The sequence below is a fragment of the Drosophila yakuba genome, chromosome 3R, assembly GCF_016746365.2.
Source record: "Drosophila yakuba strain Tai18E2 chromosome 3R, Prin_Dyak_Tai18E2_2.1, whole genome shotgun sequence".
NCBI classification, from domain to species: Eukaryota; Metazoa; Arthropoda; class Insecta; order Diptera; family Drosophilidae; genus Drosophila; species Drosophila yakuba.
The window spans coordinates 21,440,666-21,454,522 of NC_052530.2; the positions used below are offsets into that span (position 1 = coordinate 21,440,666).

A 13,857-nucleotide genomic window follows, 5' to 3' on the forward strand; every position below is an offset into this window, starting at 1 on the left:
TGAAAAATATGTGCTGGTGCCTCGACATGTGGCACTTGGGTCGTTTTTGGCCCGAATGACCGCCGGCCAACGGAGGTGACTGGCCAAAAGAGTGAGGGAGAACGAGTGAACGAGTGTGTTTCCAAATTCATATGCAGAACTCTAATTTCGGCCATCGCCCCAAAGGATACGAGGTGCATATCGCGTCGACTGCACAACGCAGACATATTTATGCACGTCGAGATATTAACGCAGGGGTCGGCTCGTATTTCGACAGGCGGTCGAGAAACTCCAAGGGTCCTGGGCATAAAAGAGATTTAAAGTGCTCCACCAGGACCCGTTGAACACTCACATGGACTTGGGTCCTGTGGGCAGATGGCAGATTGCGCTGGTGGAGACTTGTGTTAGCTAGGAGATACAAGAGATATATGTGTGGATGGATTCCTGGAATGAGAGATCAAGACTTCTACATCCACCCTTTTAGTTTAGTTTACACTTTCTAAACACTTAAAGTGGAAGAATCTCGCAACTGCTGAGTATCTATTATTCGGTTTTACTACTACCCTATCACATTACTCCTGTTGCGTGAGACTGCGTCGCTGCGTCTTAAAGTTCATTTGACTGCAAAATGTGTGCAATTTCACACAAGCGTGCGTCTTTGTCCCGAGACAATATAAAAAATCTGAGGGTCGACAAATTCGCACGGGCCATGTCCAGCATTAAAGTCTGACCAATTTTCGCCCGTTTCCTTTGTGCTCGGCCACGCCCCCCACACACCCCCAACCGCACTACCCGTAAAATGATGATCTGCGAAAATGTCCTTTTATGTTCGCCGGGCGCTAAGGACCTGTAAAAGTGTCTCTTAAGAAGGGGAAGGCGGCTAAAAGCAGACAGGTGGGTCAAAAGGGGCTGGCTGGATGGCTGGCTGGGTAGATGGCCGTGTCCAGGGGTGTCGTAAAAGATAAAACGAGGGGGCACCAACTCAAACTCACACACAAAGCGGAAAAGTGCAGTCGGCAGCAGGAGTGGGCGTGGGCGTGGCCCCAAAAGTAAAGACTTTTGGCCTGTTTGCTGATGTTGCCGTTTAGCTATCTCGCTTTTCTCTTTTCCTAGCGCTCCTGGCGACTCCTTGGGGCGTCTTTTGGACTGGAGAGGAGGTGCAAGTCTGCTGCTCCGCACTTCCTGTAATCAAATTTGTTACGCTGCGTTGGTGTCCTGTTTGCAGGACAGCGCAGGACCGCGCAGGACCTGCTCTTGAACTGCATTTAGCCGGGCCGAACATTAGTTTCGCCTCGCTGCGCTCATTTGTCGCCCAAAAGCCGGCGATACTGAAGCTGCGTGCCAGCAGCAGCAGGGTCAGACTGTTCCATGTTCTTAGTTCTATAGAAATTGTAGAAATTGGCTTTAAGCTGCTGCTGCTGCTTCTGCTACTGGGCGACAGCAATTTTCACGTTGGCCATGTTGGCAGGACAGCACACGACAGGACACGGAAACGATGCCCCCGAGGGTCCGGCGAGTGCGTTAACACACTCTGACGGGTCACACGCACCGAGCAGTGTCAGTGGGTTTTGGGGCAGCAGGACAAGCTCTGTGCGGGTATAGCCTTCCTTCGATCCTTCCATATAGTCCTGCCCCAACGCCAACTCACATAACGCGCTAACGTTCCGGTATGCGCGTACTGCGCGTTTATTGCCATCCTGGGAGTCCTGGGAGTCCTGGGGTCTCGGCGTAAACGCGAAGGACTCGCTGTTACATTTTTATGCTAATTGAAAGCCATTCGACTGGCAACAAATTGCCATCGATAGATTGGCCCTCCAAGCTGGACTGAGTGTGCACTTGAAGAAATCATAGTTGGCTAAGGGACAGGAGCCTTGTACCTTTGACCATTTCCATTTAAACAAAATTCCTTTAAGCTTTCGCAGGAGAATTTAATTGTTTAACAATTTATATATGCTGTGGTTTCATTTCATTATCGGCGTTAATTACAATTTTGGTTTGATTTATAAGACAATTAATTGCACAGCTACGCTTGACTACCAATTATAAATAATTTATTTAGTTACGGTTGGTAAAATAGGAAACAATAATAATATCCAATTAAATATTCAAATTTTGGCAAAAAAAAGAGAAGCATTACAGTTTTATATTGTCTAATATTAGTAATTGAAATGTGTTAGTGTTTCAAATTTATGAGTTGAGCTTATTGTGATGTGCCGCTGTGGCACATTTCTTTGTGAAATTGATATGGTGTGGTGGCTTCTAATTGGTTTTAGTGAAATATATGAAATACGAAATATATTTCGTTATGTTTGCCATATTGAATACGATATGGCTCTGCTTGTTAGCCGTGTACGACCGCAACCTAACCCGCTTGTACGCTTTTCCGCTTTTCCATTTTCCAGGCAGCAACAGCCGCTCGATGAGCAACGTGCAACAGTCGGCGGTGGCACCCTCCACGCTGGCCGCCACCCTGCCCCGCTTCCTGTCCAGAGGACACACCTACCGCGCCGTCGTCGGGGACACGCTCGTCCTGCCCTGCCAGGTGGAGAATCTGGGTGAGTTCTCGTATTTTGGTATAATTAATCCGGCGTTATTAGTATTTCGATGTGAAAATGCGATCATAAAAATAAATGCAGCTGCCAGCGTACAACAATAATAATCATAATAATAATAATAATGATGATGATATTTTCGACGGCTGGCAGAAGGCAAAAGGCAGTCGGTGTGAATTATGCAAAATATATGCAAATATGTTTAGGCAAAATGTCACTTCACATAAATTTAATATTCCAGAGCAAGAACAACATGGCCAGGGCGACAACACACATTTGGCCAACCAACCAACCAACCAACAGCTGTCAACAGCCTGTCGTTCGCTTTTGGCCAGAAAAGCATCGACACATTTTTCCCTTCGCATTTATAAATCGGCTGGCCAAATATGCAACCTCACACATATTGGCAGCAAATAAATTTGGCTGATTAACGTTTGCCAGCCGCAGAAGGCATGGCCGTTTGTCATGGCCAAATGGAGTTTAGTTTAGCCTTGATTCGCCGCCAGTTGATAGATTTTCCCAGCGAGTCGCAAACACGTTAGCAGGCAGTCAAATGGCAAACGGCATGGAAATGCAATCGAAGCGTGAATGCAGCTGGGCTGCAAATAAAATGACATTTGATTGCCCATTGCCCATGGATGCATGAATGGCTGCTGTTTTATATCGAGTGAGAGATATTAAAATATGCAGCAAGGCCAGCCACATCGTTTTCGACTTCAATTAGACACAGGACTAATGCAAAAATGTTTAAATGCATTGCCATTTATTCGCTTTGATTGCCCGTATTTCGCACATGAATATCTTAATTAATGAAATTCCAGAAATTCACTCAAGTGTGCGTGTGGCCCAAAAGATATCTCTCTATGGCAGATCAATTTCAAATGCACCTCTATATGTGAGCTAAATCGGTTTGGCTTAGTCTATCACAGTCCATTATATTTCGCTAAGTGACTTTTGACTTTTGACCATCATCAAAGTGGTCAACATGCTGGGCGTTGTTGGCAAACAAGTCAAACTTGCCAGGAAGTTACTCTGCGGATAACGCGACGCCGTCGAACGTGTCCCCATGAAAATCGACTCGAATTTTAATCAATTAAAGGCGAGTATGGTATGGTATGGTATATTTGCAGCGACTAAACAGTTTCAACTAATATTGACCGAGCTGATGGCTTTCCTTCGCGCCAGTCATTATCGGCGGAAAGCGCTTTAATTTTCTGACCCAGTTGAACGAAAAAACAAGAGGGGAAAAGTTCAAATTGCGACTGCTGTTGACATGCCAATAAATAAAATGCAATTAACCGTTCGCAGCAAATGAAAATAAATTGCACATTGATGGCAGCGACGACAGCCCGCGCAGCATGCACTCCATGGCTCCACAGATTGACATCAGTCAAAGTTTTCCACTCCGTGATTGTGGAAAAGGCAATGCAGATCAAACGGAAGCTACACGGCGGAAAACATGACATTTTCCCAGAAAAAGTCGCACTTGTAATTCAATCAGGCGTGCGCCTTGTTCTTATGAGCGAAATGCATGAATTTTGAGAAGTTTCTGATGAGCTATATAATTACAGTAAGAGCCAAGAAACTGCCCTAAGGATTACCTTACATATGTGCACTATTGATATATGTACGATACGTTTAAGAGATCTCCAACTGAGCCCTTAGCCTTCCTTTTCAACTAGTTAACCACCAATTTCGCCGAGTGCATGTCCAACAAACACCGTGCGTGTATTTCCGTGTGCAGCAGCTTGTTTGTGCGTAGCTTTTTCTTTGGCAAAATATTTTCATTTAATTCGATTTCCTAGCCGAGGCATTAAAGTGCAATGATTTCCCATTAACGCCTGATGTTTCGACTTTTTGTGCAGCCGTTTTCAGCTGTTCAAATGTCCAGCTGGCCAACACAGATTTCCAATCTGCGCCTTAAGCTGTCATTTCAGCTCAGCTGGGGATTATAGTTCATAGTTTCGTCGACTTTATAATTCTCTATACGCATCAGATGGTTGACCGGTGATGTGAACTGCTCGATGATTCCTTTGACAATCAAAATCCCGTGCATCCTGTGCATCCTGGTGGTAATTAAACTGGAGCAACTCTTGAAGCTTGTTGCTAAATAATCATGATAATGGCTGCAGCAGCAGGGAGTAATTGGATATGTAGACAATGCTCGGGCTTCCTCTATTTGTTACCGGAAATCTGCCCCCGATGCACTGCGGTTCTGGCCATGTCACTGGCCATGTTTTCTGGCGGTCCAACAGCCAGTGTGTGAGTGTGTGTACTTTTTCCACTGCACTGTCATCAATCCGCTTCAGCTTTTAACGATGGGTGACATGGCGAGGGTTTGATTGCAGCTTTCATGCCCCAAGAGCCAGCGGCGAGGTCAAGCTGAAAGAGAGCGACGTGGCAAGCCTTTAATCCAATAAAAGAAATTAAGTATCAAATGGTCTATGAAGCCGTTCATTGATTGCCGTTCTCTCTGTGGGACGATATGGGGTACATTTGTATGTATGTACCACTGGTCGCATATGTGCGAATCAAATACGTATACGTCATGTTGTCACCCGGTGAATGGCAGACAAAAACGCTGATCAATAAATATTGAGCGCGGTTATAAATTGGATTTTCATTGCTCTGAAGGCAAGCCAGCGTATTGACTTACCAAATTGCTTTCACCCAAAAATCTATTGAGAGTCGGGGCCACACGAGCAAAGTGGCTTACTCATTTAGGAGTTTAGGAATTTAGAAATTTAGGAATCGAACCCATCTTGTAGGCCAATGAAAAATATGAGCCACAAAGTGCTCTAAAAAGGCAAAAGGGCAGCGCCTAAGCTCGCCTGCGAATTCACATGTCGATATTGACGAGCAATAAAATGAAATTTTTATGGCATTCCTCTCCCATTCCCATAATATCAATATACAGCCATTAGACTCTAATAAAATGCAGGACCGGAAACCGGCAAGGACTAATATAAAATCAAAATAAAACCCTCCACCACCTGCTCACCATCCACAAACTGCCGGGCAATTGCTGCGGATGCCTGGAAGTCGATTCAATAATAATCGAGCCCCAATAAAATGATGATTGCCTGGGTTTAAGCTGCAGGATTCGACAAGGACTTTTCGAAGGGGTCCTGTGCCCCTTTTTGTGCACAACTTGAGCGAGTATTTGGAAGTTGCTGTGAACTCCGCTTAATGACCGGATGGAAGGCAAATGCTCAACTGAGCACACTCATTACAGACGCGAATGCATTTCGAGAGCGGCATTAATAATGCATTACTTTAAGCTGTGATTATTTAATGGCGGCTTAAGGTCGGGAAAATGTCAGCTGCCAGTGGGTTCGCACACGCACATATGTACAAATAAAAGTTCGGCGGTCGAGAAAATAAAAACATTTCATTAAAATTTCATATTTCGAATGCTGAAAATCATATGCCAACAAACCGTTGACCGTTGACCGTTGCCCGTTGGACTGAGTCGAACTGAGGCGGCAAAGGACGAAGCACCATACACCCACTTTTACATTGGATAAACGCTGGCGACGTCGTGTTTACACAACTCTGATTTCGGTTTTACAGCACGTATACGTAATATGAGTGTGCGGCGCTTTTTCACGTTTGTTTTTTTAATATTTCCATAATAAATACAAGTTCATAAATTGTACGAGGCCGGCGCAGTTGAATGCGAGGTCTCTCATTCAGGGACTTAAGCACACAAAATAAATAAACATATTATACGCCACTTAATCTCATTTAACAAATTCTCGTTTGCCTTTTTGTGGCAACGACGACGACGACGACGACAACAATAAAAGCGATCCGACTGGTATGCATATTTTACAAAGAATAAAAAAAGGCAAAGCAAAGAATTATGCCAACAACATCTGCAAAATTATGTCATTTATATGGGCAAACATACTAAAAAATAGATGAAAACAGAAGCCCACACATATCCAGCTTCTGCTACTCTGGCTGCTGGCAGGACCTTCGCTCCGGATAGACAAACAGAAAGGAATCTGCAGAATTTTCACAGCTGCGAGATGGAAAGATGGAAAGATGGAAGGATAGATATGTATCTGCTAGGACGAAAACTATTCTCACTCTCCACAACGAACTTTCGCAGCCACAGTGACAGCTGAAAGTATATGTCTACGCTGGCAGCAAAATGTTTCATGTTTATATTGCGGCATTTTACAATAAATTTCGCAGCCAACAAGAGAGGAGGACACACACACATTTTGCACTATATATTTTTCATCTGCTTATAGGACCACACTTCGCATTTGCCCAGCTTTTTCTACACTTTAGCTACATCTCCATCTCTATCTACATTTATATCTCTATGTCTATCTCTTGCAGGCAATTTCGTACTTCTGTGGCGACGGGGAACAAATGTGCTCACTGCCTCCAACATTATGGTTACAAGGGATGAGCGCGTAAGACTGATAGATGGTTATAATTTAGAGATATCCGATTTGGAGCCTCAAGATGCCGGGGATTATGTTTGTCAAATCAGTGACAAAATAAATCGTGATCAAGTGCACACAGTTGAGATATTGGGTGAGTACACGTCGACATGTTTGCACAGCATTAGCACACAGATTTGCATTTGACAAGTGCTCCTGCTCCTGCTCCTGCTCCTCAAGGCACACACACACACACACATCAATTAGCCACTGATTTACTGAACTCCCCCTTTCCCCCTTTTCGCCACAGTTCCGCCCAGTGTACGGGCCATTCCCACATCCGGACAACTGCAGGCCCGCAAAGGAGGACCCATTACGCTGGAGTGCAAGGGATCTGGTAATCCGGTGCCATCCATTTACTGGACCAAGAAGGTTCGTTACACATCGCTTTGTCTGTGTGCCTGTGTATCTGTGTGCTCCGGAGAATTCGAAGCCGTTTTAAGTGAATTTCATTTAGTTTAATTGAATTTAATTCAACTGTTTCGCAACTGTTTCGCTACTGTTTCGCATCGTTATGTAAATTTAAATTGCGTTCTTCATTCCCAATGGGAGCTGGTAGCTGGCATAAACTGCGTGGGGTCAGTTGCTGAGCACTTTCCCTTTCAAATTTCACTTTCACTCGCTCTTAAGCTCTTAAGAGCCCGCCAACTTTTCGCCATCAGTGGGGCAATGAGGTGGGAGTGAGTGGAAGTAAGTGGGAGTGGGTTGGGTGAAAAGTTTTTCAGCCATTTTGGATGGCCAAAAGTTGGGCGCTATTAATTAAATACGATTCGCCCACATTAAAGCCAGGTCTAGATGGGAATGCGTTGTGCTGTTTATATTATAAATCAACAACATATCTCATCACTCACAGTTTTCAACACATTGCCGCCGAAATCAGAGCTCGGCAGCAGCAGCATGCAAACAAAAAGTGAGATGATAAATCGCAAGGCACAACCATCTACGATTGCGGCATGTGGCTGTAATGGGAGGCAATTATGAATTCAACAAACACATAATTTTACGCATGAGCCAACAAAGGGATAACATATTTGCCACTGGGCCGTATAAAGTGGGCCAAAACGGGCTGGCAAACGAAAGCCGGCAAAACGGGTGACGGGAGAACGGGGGACACATGAATTTATGCCGACTTCTATGACTTGCAAATGCGGATGCGAGTTGGCAATTAGTTTTCGCTGCTAATTTCGAGAAGTTTATCAAGTTGTGCCAACTAGAGCATGCAGACACTACCCAATATACACAAAAGCAGCGCCACACTTCGCTTACACATTTGCCATTAAACCAGTTAGTAGGTCTATATATTCGGGATCCGATCCGAATCTGGCATTGATTCGATGCCAGGGAATTTACACTAAATCACTGTCAGCGACAGCCACTTGCAAATGCCGAGAAGGTGAGACTCAGAGACTCAGGAACTGCAGGTTGCCAGGGAGAAATGCTGGCTCGTACTCAAAGCGTAATTAATGCGATTCACAGGCCCTCAAAAGTATGCTATATTCTACTGCCAGCCGGCAAAAGCCGAACATGGGACCCAAGAAATTGCCGCTTGGCAACCAGTCTACTGACCCAGTCACTGTCAGTGTCACTCGACCAGTTAGCACATAGTCAGTGGCTGCACTTGGAAAAGGGGAAAACAAATCAGGAAGGCATTTCAACTTACTTAAGTACAGAAACCAAATAAAGCTACAAATCAAATACATATTATAGTGCATATTAATGAATGATGTACTCGCCTACACAGGCGATATTTCTTGACAGTTTCCTCCACAACTTGTTCGGAATTTTATGTCTATGATTAAATAATATTAACTAGATAACATAACTAGATTTTTCTGAGTGCACCACTTGAATTCACTCACAAACTTTCAATAAAGCAAGTGTCGGAGTCGTAAGCACTCCACGTATGTGTGTGCCATATATGTCCATGTCAGAGCATCTACATTTGGGTAAAAGTCTCGTTTGCATTGCTGCACTTTGGCGCATTTGACATTTCCGTTCGATTTGTTTGCTTCTAGGCAGGTACTATGACTGGCTTCGACTCCACCTTAATGGAGAGGTCCTTCTCGTCCTGCCGCTTGCCAGGAGACACTGCCAGGCTGGGTGTGTTTCCATAGAGCTGCGTTCCATTTCAATCTGCCCCAGCATTTCCGTCGTGTTTTCGGCTGTCTTTGCAGCACACGTTGACACGTGTTTCCCCCGGGGAGCGTCACTTCTCCCGCCCCCCCAAAGTCCAGAGCCAGAGCAAAGCCAAGCCTTGGCAAAAGCCGGTTGCCAAAGAAAAGACGCTCGCAGCCTGAGAGCCAGAAAGCTAGAAAGCCAGAAAGCCAAAAAGCTGACTTGCTACAACGCCCTTTTTGGCCCTTTGAGACCCGCTTCGATGTCTGTGTTTACATCCAGTTTGCATGCTCCACATCCAATATTTGTGCAACTTGCCCTTTGACCTCCTCCATTCCGCCTCCTGTGCAGCAGGAGCAACTTTTTCGCTTTTTCTCCCCATTCAGGGAAATGTCTTCATTTGGGTTTTGTTTCGTTTCGTTTCGTTTCATTTGGTTTACGTAGTTTTTCGCTTGCCAACAGCATTTGTCTTTTGACATTTGCTACTTGCACTCTCGCCGACTTCATTTTAGCCGGGGCCAAAAGATGTCGGCGATTGATTCAATTTGTTGCCACTCTGTTTACAAAGCGTTACAAAATATTCCGACCTTTTTGTACTACTACTATATATTTTCTCTTCCTTTTGGCACATCCTTGCAGAGCGGCGCAAACAAGTCGTCAGCCAGGATCGGAGACGGACCCATCCTGACCCTGGAGAAGCTGGAGCGCCAGCAGGCAGGAGTCTACCAGTGCACCGCCGACAACGGAGTGGGTGATCCGGTCACAGTGGACATGCGGCTGGATGTGTTGTGTGAGTGCACTTTGATAAACTCTAGAAAGTATCTAATTCAATAAGTTATGTGATAAAAAAGATATGCTACCATAAGCCTACCACAAGGAAAGAAACTATATTATTTCAGTATATGTACACATGCCTGGCATTGAAGTGTATCTGCAACTACTTAGTATCTGTGCCGCAACTTGTGTCATTAATCATGGCGTGAATAAAGCAGCAGCTTGAAATCCATTTGGGGTAGATCAGAACTTTCAAATTACAAACTGCAGATGTAGGGGGGATAAAGAAAACCTAGCAACTCGAGGCGAAGAAAAGTGTTTTGGGCAGAAGAGTAACGCGGGACTCGTAAATCAGTGCCTTAAAGCTGCTGACTGCAGCGCGAAAGCAAATCCGCATTCAAGTTGAGAAACCGCTGTGCAGAGATACACGACTCCAGATACTAGATACTAGATACTCGATGCATGCAACAATGCACCATCGGCACCACCGAGTGATTCGATATAGACAAATGCCGGGCACAAAACAATTTGAACGGGAAAGGAAAGCCGAGACCAAACGGAATCTTAGCAACTGTATATAAATTGATTTTTGACTGTAATCAGATTGCTGCTTCGTGTGCTAAATTCCTTCTCTCTCTCTCTCTCTCTTTCTTTCTTGCTTTCATTCTCTGTGTGTCCTTGCTGGCCATCCTGCAACCTGACGGATGCCTGGGTATCTGGGTGCAGATCCCCCGGATATACAAGTGGAGAAATCCTGGATACACTCGGGCGAAGGATTCGAGGCGAAGCTCGTTTGCATTGTTTTCGCTGATCCAGTCGCAACGGTTTGTTGGCTCTTTGAATGCACCGTTTCATTCGTTCCATTGTGCCCAGATAGTTTTTTGTTATTTTTCGTGGATTTTTAGATTATTACGATTACGGGGCCATGGGCAGAAAAGGAATGGGGCCAGGCGGGATAGCAAGCATGCAGTGCTCCCTGGGAGCGAGTCATCCTGCCTCCTCCATTCCCATCCCCATCGCCATCGCCATTGGTTTATGCAAGAACTTTGTTTTCCAGGTCACTTTTCCTGTTTTTCAGTATTTCAGTTTTTCAGTTTTTCAGTTATTCAGCTTTTCGTTTCAGTTGAGTCCTGTTCTGTTGTATTGTGTCCTGTTCTCGTTCTCGTTCTCACAGGCTTTGTGCCAGGCTGGCCTGCAATTTCTTTTTCCGATTTCTTGCTGTGGCAAATTAATGCCATTTTTATTTGCCCAACTTTCATTTCATTTCGTTTCGTTTTTTTTTTCGTTTCCAATGGCGGACAGTCGGCAGTCAGAAGTTACTGCAAGTGGGTCAAATTTTGAGTTAAATTTATTGGTTGCTTATCCGTTGTTGCAGTCAATTGACATGTGCTTCATCTTCATCTTCATCATCGTAAGCATCGCCATTGAAAAGCAAGCTAATCCAAGTCACTTCTCGCTGCAGGTGTCCTGGTACCAAAACTCATTTCCGATCCAATCGACGGACAGGCGCATCATGGCCACCAGAGCCAATCGTCACATGCTCACCATTCGCCACATCCAGCAGGAGGACTTTGGCAACTACAGGTGAGTCCTGCTCCTGGTCCTGGTCCTAGAAGTAGTTCAATGGAATCTTCGAATCGACGAGGACAACTTGTGGCTTACTGTGAACTTTGCCGGCCAGCGTTGATTTAGTCAATTTGGCAACTTTGACTACAACTTATTTCACTTTTTGTCAGCCAGTTAGCTGTAGTCGCAAGTTGTAAGTTGCCACTTGTCTGGGATCGAGGCTTAGTACGTCGCTGTTGCCGTATTTGCCACACTCAAACACTCGAACATTCGTGTAGCCACGTCCGGCGCTCTGGCTTCTGGGGAATAGTCTGTTAGTCTGTGCGGGAAAGGGGGGGCGTGCTCCACCCATTTTGCGGACAAACAAGTTTTCCACATCAATGTCAATCTGTCTGAAACATATTAAAGAAGCGGAAGTTTCGCCATGTTGACACAACATTTCATGCACAAAGTTTTAGCCATCTTCCGAATGGGGGCGATGTGGGTGATGGGTTGAGGGTGATGGTGAGGTGCTAGTGGTGCCCATTGAACCACCATCATGCCACCATGCCACCGTGCCAGCTTGCCACCGAACCACCTGGCCACCACCCACAGTGAGTGGCTTTTGTGCACACGACGTGTCGACGTGTTTGGATTAGTTGAGTCGAGTTCCCCAGTCGGTTGCCAGCCACTTGCCACTTTCCACTTGCCGACTGCCGACTGCCGCCTGCCGCCAGATCGATGCGGCCAGTGGGCCACGGGGCGGATGGTTGTGCTGCCACAAGCCGCCCCACGTGGCGTATGAGTAATGCTGACAGAGTGTAATGCAAAATTAAAAGGAAATTACATTTTTGGCCGTGTGCAAAAGTGATTGCAGGCAAACATGACGCACCCAGAAATTAACAACTCAAACATACACACACACGATACGAAACAACAACAGGAGAAAAAATGAAAAAGAGAGAGCTGCAAAATTCGAAAACCAAAAGCCAATTAAGTCAATTAACCACTCAAGCCATATGCTAATTAGAAATCCCTTTCAGCTGCGTGGCGGACAATTCGCTGGGTCGCTCCCGCAAATACATGGAGCTCTCCGGACGTCCCGGCGCCGCCGAGTTCTATTCACCCAAGTGGGGTCGTCTGCCGGACAGCTACAATCTGACCTGGAAAATCGATAGCTACCCGCCGCTGGAGGAGGTGCGCCTACTTTACCGTCGAGTTCAGGTGAGTGGAAGGGGGAGTGGATAATGGGTGGATAATGGGCGGGGGAGGGAAGCCACTGGCAATCCGATATGAAAGGAGTATATTCAATTAATTAATGGTGAAACATGCACAAAGCCCGATCCCGCCAGACTGACATCTTGACAATCTGCCGGGAGATGCTCCACGCTCCACGCTCCATGCTCCACGCCACAAGCAATCCGATACCTTGACATCTTGTCTGGAAACGGGCTTATGTTTCTGGGAGAGCACTGTGCCCACTAATGAAGCACGTGATTAAAATTGCACCCACAGTGATGACTTAAGAAACCGACATCCAAAACGCAGATAAAAGGAATTGAACCTCATGTAAAGACTGCAAGGAAACAGATAGAAATGAGTGGGGTAATTATGTGGGAACAAAAGGAGTTATAAAGAAAATATAAAAAAATTAAAAAATTATTTTCAATGTAGCAAAGGTACATACAAAAAAAAAAGGAAAGCAATTTTCAATACTCATGTCAGGGTAGACACACAAAAAATGACGCTTAATTGCGACTCTGGGCTGTACAAACAGCAAATCGGGCGAGTTGGGTCACGAAATTTAATGAGATTTCAACCCACGGACACTTGGCGCTGAATGTCGAACTGCAGTGGGCTGCCACGCCCCGTTGATTGGGCGGAGATAATTTTTTCTCCGCATTCATGCGCCATTGAAGTGCAATTATTGGAGGACTTTCTGCCGGAGCGGCATATCAAGTGGCAGGAAGGAGCAGGTGGAAGTGGAGAAGTTGGTGGTGGAGGTGGCTTAATTGATGTGATAGCTGTCATAACTTGATCGGGCGCTCGCAGCGGAAATCATTTGGTTTCCTCGCGCAGGACATAAAATTAATTAAGGAATCAAAGGGAAAACTGTCAATGGTAGAATCCGGCACTTAATTTGGCTCTTCGTTTCGTTTTATCTCCCTGCTTTCCCGCTTTCCCGCCTTCCTGCTTCTCCGCCGTACAGATGAATGAGACGTACCAGCAGCCGGGCAGGTGGCACGACTTCATCCTCACCCCGGAGCATCGACCGGCCTCGGAGCCCCTCACACACATCATGTCCTACACCATTAAGAATCTGCATCCGGGCGGCTACTACGAGGCCATTGTGCAGGCCAAGAATCGCTACGGCTGGAATGAGGTGAGTTCTATGTACTATATACCCCCTATATAGCTCAATGCCAAAAGCT

At 45.6% G+C, this 13,857-nt stretch overlaps 1 protein-coding gene across 1 annotated transcript in view; it reads left to right on the plus strand.

The window, feature by feature from the left end:
- LOC6537819 (neogenin) overlaps positions 1-13,857 on the plus strand; it is a 64,237-nt gene that overhangs the window by 48,324 nt on the left and 2,056 nt on the right. Inside the window, exons 3-10 of the mRNA XM_002098324.4 lie at positions 2,382-2,534; positions 6,885-7,085; positions 7,242-7,363; positions 9,746-9,896; positions 10,607-10,704; positions 11,343-11,464; positions 12,469-12,649; positions 13,635-13,808. Coding sequence (XP_002098360.2) covers positions 2,382-2,534; positions 6,885-7,085; positions 7,242-7,363; positions 9,746-9,896; positions 10,607-10,704; positions 11,343-11,464; positions 12,469-12,649; positions 13,635-13,808 — 1,202 coding nt within the window. The remainder of the gene's footprint in view (positions 1-2,381; positions 2,535-6,884; positions 7,086-7,241; positions 7,364-9,745; positions 9,897-10,606; positions 10,705-11,342; positions 11,465-12,468; positions 12,650-13,634; positions 13,809-13,857) is intronic.